The 702-nt window shown below is 28.1% G+C and overlaps 1 protein-coding gene across 1 annotated transcript; it reads left to right on the forward strand.

Annotated features, from left to right (window-relative positions):
- Positions 1-702, forward strand: NEPG_02658 (uncharacterized protein; the record flags this gene model as incomplete). Its single annotated transcript, XM_013205031.1, has 1 exon — positions 1-702. A coding segment is annotated over one exon (702 nt), but the record flags the coding sequence as incomplete, so codon positions are not given.

A 702-nucleotide genomic window follows, 5' to 3' on the forward strand; every position in this document is an offset into this window, starting at 1 on the left:
ATTTTCAGAAAACAATCAGAGAATTGATATATTTGGAAGTATTACACTTGTTTTTGAGAGAAATAACAAAAAAGAAAGTATAGAGCTAATTACTTTCCCAATGCAGGCTAAGTTTATATTACTATCTGAATTTAGAGATTATTCTGAAGATATAAAAAATGAACTTATGGGCCTTAAAGAGAAGTATTCGGACATAAATAAGTACACTGGAAATATAATTAGTAATTATTTAAATAACACTCTAGAGTCACATAAGAAAAAAACACTAGAACAGAATCTGGATATGCTTAGTAATGCACTAAAGAATGAAAATATTCAAAATAGACTAGTTTTATACGGATATATAGGTGATGTAGACTATAAAATAGCTATAATTAACTACTTCTGCATCACTAACAGAGACCGCACAAGAGACAATCAACTATTGTGCATTATTAAAAATATTATAGGAAATACACTTATTAATAATCTAGAAACCAGAAAGAAAATACTTCCACAGATAATGTACTTCACTGAGCATAAAGAACACTTTTCAAATATTGAATATGATTTAGAAAATATGCCTACAGCAGAAATTGATGCTGGCTTACTTAAAGGTTTAATAGGCACTATACTTTACACGAACTGCTTTAAAGAAGCCTTCTTAGAACATTTCAGTTATTTCTTGAAGAAGTCTATTCTTTACAAGAAAGAATTACAAAT

The sequence above is a fragment of the Nematocida parisii genome (genome assembly GCF_000250985.1).
Source record: "Nematocida parisii ERTm1 unplaced genomic scaffold supercont1.37, whole genome shotgun sequence".
NCBI lineage: Eukaryota > Fungi > Microsporidia > Nematocida > Nematocida parisii.